At 54.6% G+C, this 6000-nt stretch overlaps 1 protein-coding gene across 6 annotated transcripts in view; it reads right to left on the reverse strand.

Annotated features, from left to right (window-relative positions):
* The window catches only part of CUX2 (cut like homeobox 2), a 261518-nt gene extending 257281 nt beyond the window's left edge, over positions 1 to 4237 (reverse strand). For 5 of the 6 annotated variants that reach the window (XM_067700853.1, XM_067700851.1, XM_067700852.1 and 2 more), the window contains exon 1: positions 4091 to 4234. In XM_067700853.1, the coding sequence (XP_067556954.1) occupies positions 4091 to 4153 (63 nt within the window). In that variant the 5' untranslated portion in view covers positions 4154 to 4234. Of the gene's footprint in view, positions 1 to 4090 lie in introns of all 6 variants that reach the window. The other variant, XM_067700856.1, reaches the window with a different exon arrangement.
* Between the last annotated feature and the right edge of the window lie 1763 nt (positions 4238 to 6000).

The raw sequence follows: 6000 nt of genomic DNA on the forward strand, positions 1-6000 counted from the left end.
AGCCTGGTCTGCTCGTGCTCCCCACCCCGGCAGCAATTCTATTACAGCAAAGTTTCCAAAGTTAGGATTCCGCCAACAGGGCTGATAGCTTATTTACTGCTGTCATCTAAAGAAAGAGGAATTTTGACACATTGTTAAATGATAGCACATTTAGATAAGTCAAGCTGTCAGAGGCTCTAATGGATGTCTAAACTCTCTGTGGCTGATATGTAAAACTTATGCACTTCAGAATATCATAAGGTTATAATATTTTAATCACATCCACGCTCTTTTCTAAACTTTGAGCAGGGAAAAACATTCCATCAAGTCCCATCTCCCAGGCGCCAAGAAACTGAGCCTTCCCAGAAGTTTCTCCAAACTCCTTACAAAAAGTCCAGCTTCTCTCACTCGACCCGTCAGTCTTCCTCCCTAAATGTTCACACCCCAAGCGGAATTCGTACTGTATGATCCCTCCACCCAACCTCTTTCCTCCCAAGAAACGTAGATGTGCATTTGGACTGGGCACCAACTCTTGTTAACCCTCTTCGAAGACAAAAAAAAAGATATCACAGGAGACTGGACCCAGAGCATCATAAAAAAAGTGGCAAAGTGAAGCAGAAAAAGAAAATCACAAAGGTATGAATCCAGTTATGACGATTATACACAGAAAAGCCATAAAAAAATACTGCATTAGTAATGTTCACCATAAAGCAATCTTATAACCAAATGAAACATGCCTAGCATCAACTCTGAGATAGAATTTTTTTCTCTTCTCGTTTCCTGGACTGCTAGCTGCAGAGGAAAAAAAAAGAACAAGCAGAGAAAGGGAGAAGCAGTTTCAGGGATCCTGGAGTAGGGTACCAAATGTCACAGCATCTTTACCATCATCAGCCCTCAAGTCATTAAGACTGCTGACTGACTTCCATCCTAGGAAAACAGCCCCGCTGTGTCCAGAGATGGCACTGGAAGAAATAATAACCGGACTGCTTCTATATTTGAAAAATGTATACTTCCGGAGGGCTGTGCGCAGGCCGGTACAAGGTCACCTTTCTTGCCAGGATCAGGGTGGCGTCAGCAGCATGGTCTGGCCTGGGGACACAGGCCTCCTTTGCTGCCTCGGCCACTTTAACACTCAGCAACTAGGCTGCATGAAACCACTGAATTGAAGCCACACACCTCACACTCATAAGCAGCTGGGCCACGTGAAGAGTGGGCCCAAAGCTCTTGGCCTGCACAGGGCCTGGGGTGGGGACCCACCTTTCCTACCCAGATCTTGGAACGAGCCGGCTGAAGTTTTCCCTTCTGGCTATCTCCCAGAGGAGAGGAAAGTGGGAAGGGAAAAAAATGAAAACAAAAGTATGGCACCGGAGTCATTAGCATTATGCACAAGAGATGATCCCAGGCAAAAGTGCTTAGGCTCATAATCTGTTTCCGACAAAATGCCATCAGTGAGAATACGGGGGGTTGCGGGGGGAGGTGTCGGCCTACCGGGCAGGGGAACAACTGAACATTTCAGGACAAGGGTGGGGACCACAGCAGATGTGAGGGCCTCAATGTTTACACTCGGCCACCGCTGCCACATTTACCTCTCTGCTCTCTAAAAGTGTGCAGCTTTTCAAACTCCCACAGGGACCCACACACACACTTAATATCCATGTAAATGAGCTTAACCCCTTCCCCAGAGCCTTCTCCTTTCGTGCCAGACACACCAGCCATTGTCTTAATGAACACACCCACCCCTCCCACACCCTATGTATACACCCTGTGCAGGGAGACGTCTTGGCCCTGTATCCCCATCACCTGATCGAGGCTCTCCACCAACCCCACCTTCATCCTTTCCAGTTCAAATTTGCTTTTCCACCTCAGCATCTTCTAAAACCCTAACAAAGGGTTCTCAGATCAATGACAGTCCAACTGGAATCAAGATTTGGGTGACCCCAACAGCTCCACAAAAGACCCCTGAGCCCGAGAAGGAAAAGAGTGAGGTTCAACACCCCCTCCACTCCAGCTCAGAAATCAGCCCCCTGGGAGCCGCACCCACCCCTCAGCATCCAGCCCCAGGTCTCACTCTACCTCCCGGTTGCAGCCCAAGCTCCCCGGATTGAAAACGAGTTATCTAATGAAAATTGTGTTAACTGACATTCTGGCCAACCGGGAGCAAATACCAGCGCTGCAAATCTCGCCGCGGAAATTTTCTCCAGCCCAGAATAACAATAGGACCCTGCAAAGGGCTTTCACCAGCCCTTCTGGTTCCTCTTCTCTCATCTGCCACGTTCTTGTCATTCCTTATGTTACAGAACATCAATCATAAATAAAGACGCTGTCCCCCAGCCGTGCCCGGGTCTCATTTACAAACATTAGCAGGGAATACAATTACCATTGGCCTTCGTGCCAAGCCCAATGTGGCTGCCCGATTCTCTCCCGTTCGCTCCCTCTCTCCCTCTCTCTCTCTCCCCCCATCCCCCACTCTTCCAGAAAGGCCACTTTAGCATCATTTAAACCAGCAAGCACAGCTCACAGCCCTGCCCGCCTCAGCTGGCCACCAAACTGTAGCCCCAACTCGAGCGACGACCTGGAATTGCAAGGCACTCGCAGTTATTAACTGCATGCCTGAGTGCCCCGATTTTCTCTCCAGCTCAATGGCTTTGAGGGAGGGGGCCTGCAGGGAGTGAGGAGTTAGGAAGGAGGGGGGTTGGGAAGCCACCAGGAGGAAGGGGGTACTGTAACTACTTATCAGAAGAAACTTGACGAGATTTGCAGGCGGATTAAAAAAAAAAAAAAAGTGGGTCCCTTTTTATCTCCAGACTGATGCTCTCCCTTCTTCTGAGAATGTCAAGGCCAAGGCAGGATGCTTTAATCGCCCGTTATCAGCACCACTTCCCCGCCCCTTGTTCCCACCGCACCTTGGTGAGACTCCTGAGTTTGGGGGGCTTGTCTGGAGCATCCTGGGGCACCTGGGAAAGGACAGAGGCTAGCGCTGTGCCTCCAGCGCGCAGCTCTCTGAGATTCCACCCCCCAGCTCGGCCTCCTATTGGGTCAGCAGAGAATACCCCCAAATCTGGAGGAGACAGACTCCCAGAAAAAGGTGGAATGGGGATAAAGTGCCGGAGTTTGGGAGGGAGTCACTCTAGGGAGGAAGAAGGAAAGAAGAGAGAGAAAGAAAGAAGAGGCTGGAGAAAGGAGAAAAGAGAGGAGTGTCGGGGAGGAAAAGCAGGAGGTAGAAGACAGCGAGGGAATTTCCCATTTAAAAGTTCCTGTGGGCCCGAGAGCCTGGAGTCACCTGCTCTGCTCCGCTCCCGGTTCTCCAAGGCCCCCGAGGCAGGAGCGCAAACTTGCGCGCGCCCCGGGCCCATCTCCACCGCCCGTCCCCATCTAGACTTGGAAAGAGGTCGGAAGTGGGAATAAGACAAGAAGCAAAGACGAACCCCTAGAACCCGGCCCAAGGAGAGGTCTGCCGGTGTAGGCGGCCAGTCCAGCGATGGTGGCTGTAGCGGCTGGGGCGGCAGCAGCGGCCCCCGGGTGGCTGCGCGTCCGGGCTGCGCAGCCAGGCGGGCGGTGGAGGTGCCGGCGGGCGACGGGGCGCGGAGCCGCCTCCTCGCCAACCCCGGATGCCTCCCCCCTCTCCTCCTCCTCCTCCTCCCAGCCCGCCAGCTCCCTCCCTCCCTCGCCCGAACCCGAGCCGGGCGCGGACAGGCACTGGGCGCGCTCCGCGGCCTCCCCGGGCGCCGCGAAGTTGGGAGGCGCGCAAAGTGCGGCGCAAGGGGGGTTGCCGGTGGTCCCGCCAGCAGCCCCCTGCCTGGGACCGCAGACCCTGCCTTCCCCGTGCCTCACTCCGCCGCTCGCCCGCCGCCTCGCTCCCCGGGCCGTGGGCTCGCTAGCGCTTCTCCATGGTCGCGGCGGCTAATCGATGATTGAACCGAACAAAGAGCAGCGGCGAGATCAATTCCTAATACCTATCGATGGGCAGCGGGCAGTCGAGCCCCGGCGAGCCCCAGCAGCCGCCGCCCGCCTCCCTGGGGCGCCCGACCGCCCTCCCGGGTACCTCCCCAGTGCGCCCAGGGCGCGCCCGAGGGTTCCCCACGGCCGCGCGGCCAGTGCTGCCCGCACTAACCTGGAGTCGCCGTAGATCAAATCGCTTCCAATATTGAAACATCGATCCCACATTGGCGGCCATCTTGGGGGCTATTCGAGACGCACATACACAAGAGTTTGGCTTTTCTCAATGGCTGCACTCAATATCCGGGCTGGACTCCCCCCAGCCCCGGGGCCGCCGCCGGCCGCCCGGGCCCAGCGCGCCGCCGCTCGGGGCCCCTCGGGCGCCCCACGGCCTCCTGCCACCCGCAGCCCCTCGGCGCCGCCGCGCCGCCGCCGCCGCCGGGCCCGGGAGCCGTGCGCCCCCCCGACCCCCGGAGGGCGCGGGAGGAGCGCGCGGGGCGGGGAGCTCGGTGCCCGCCGGGGGGAGGCGGCCGGGGATGGGATGGGAGGGGACGGGGGGGGAGGCAACCTCTCCAAGAGGCGCTGGCGTCGCCGCTGCCCTGCCTGCAGCCGGCTCCCGGGCCCGCGGAGCGCTCGCTGCATCTCCCCCCCAAGTCCGGGGTCGGTGTGCCGCGCGATTGCACTTGACTTTGGCTTTTTGCAAACTTATCAATACAGACGTAACGTGCTGATCAATGCAAAGGGAAGTTTGGGGGGGGGCAGCAGGAGGCCGGCGCGTGGGGCGCCTACCCCCGCCTAGCACCTGTCTATCCCCCATCCCCGGCATTGCATACTTAAAAAAAAAGTTAATAGTTTGCAATGCATTTTTTTTCTTTTGCAATCGGAGCACACACAACACGTGCCTCGGGCTGCCGCCGCTCCTCCGCCAGCTAAGCTTCGCATCCGAGGGTAGCAGCCCGCAGCTCGAGCTGTGTAGACTCGCCGGCCGGCGGGCTTATGGGAGCCGGCCAGAGGACTGGTGGTAGCTGCCCGGGGGCGCCACTGAGTTGTGGGAAATGTCACCACTGCCGCGCGCAGTTTCCACGCTATGATACTGTTAGGATTATTACTACAGAACGGTGTCTTGGCCATAGCACTGGGTTTTTTCCTGGGGTCCTCTGCAATAGGGATTCTTGTTATTGTTATTATTTTCGGGAGCCTTTAGTCCAATTACATGGGCTCCTCACAACTTTAGAATGGGAGGCCGTTTTATTGTTACGATTATTAAAGAGGGTTACCAAACCTCTTGAGCCCTTTTCCACGCAGTGGGTTGGCTTTTATTGTTATGATATGTTGAGGGGGCCCTAGCCCAGCTCTGGATCATTAACAACTACAGAGGTTTCTGCTATCATTACCATCATTATTCAGGGGTCCTTAGCCTAGCTGGGGACCCCAGGTCCTTTGCAGTATGGGCCTCCTTTATTATGAGTGTCTTTAGCCCAGCTAGAGGGAAATTCTGGTCTTTTGCAATTTCTCGGATGCTGGACAATAGAGGTGACTAGATTTCTTTTACATTATCCCTCTTTTTGCCTCTGTGCAAGTGAGAGGTCCCCAGTCTCTTCCCAACGTCCTACCCACCCCCCACCCCAGGAGGAACTCAGACCTCCCAACCCCCTCCATAACTAACACTTCTCCTGACCCTGGGGTCACTCTCCCTCTCTGGCATGTCCCCCTGCCAAATCCCACCCCAAAAGGGGGCATTTCCCCCCTTTTTCTCTGGGCAAAAGATATGCTTTTATAGACAGCAATCGGAAATTATATTCTCTTTTTATGACCCAGCTTGGACTTCTGACATCACTCTTGGTCTGGGACCATAGATCAATACAGAGGGTTATAAAAAAGATAAAGTTTAGAAGAGTTGTAAAGAAGAAAGAATCGTGATGGATATTTTTGATGATTTTCCAATATCTGTGTCTTGGAACACGTGCTTCAAGGCAATTAAAGTTTTTAATGTAATGTAAATAATTGTTTCATAAATGCTTCAGAAGAAGGTGTGATCTTTCTGAGCAATCACTCGAGCTGTTTAAAAAACATAATGTGATTTAA

Source organism: Pseudorca crassidens, chromosome 12 (assembly GCF_039906515.1).
Source record: "Pseudorca crassidens isolate mPseCra1 chromosome 12, mPseCra1.hap1, whole genome shotgun sequence".
Lineage (NCBI taxonomy): Eukaryota > Metazoa > Chordata > Mammalia > Artiodactyla > Delphinidae > Pseudorca > Pseudorca crassidens.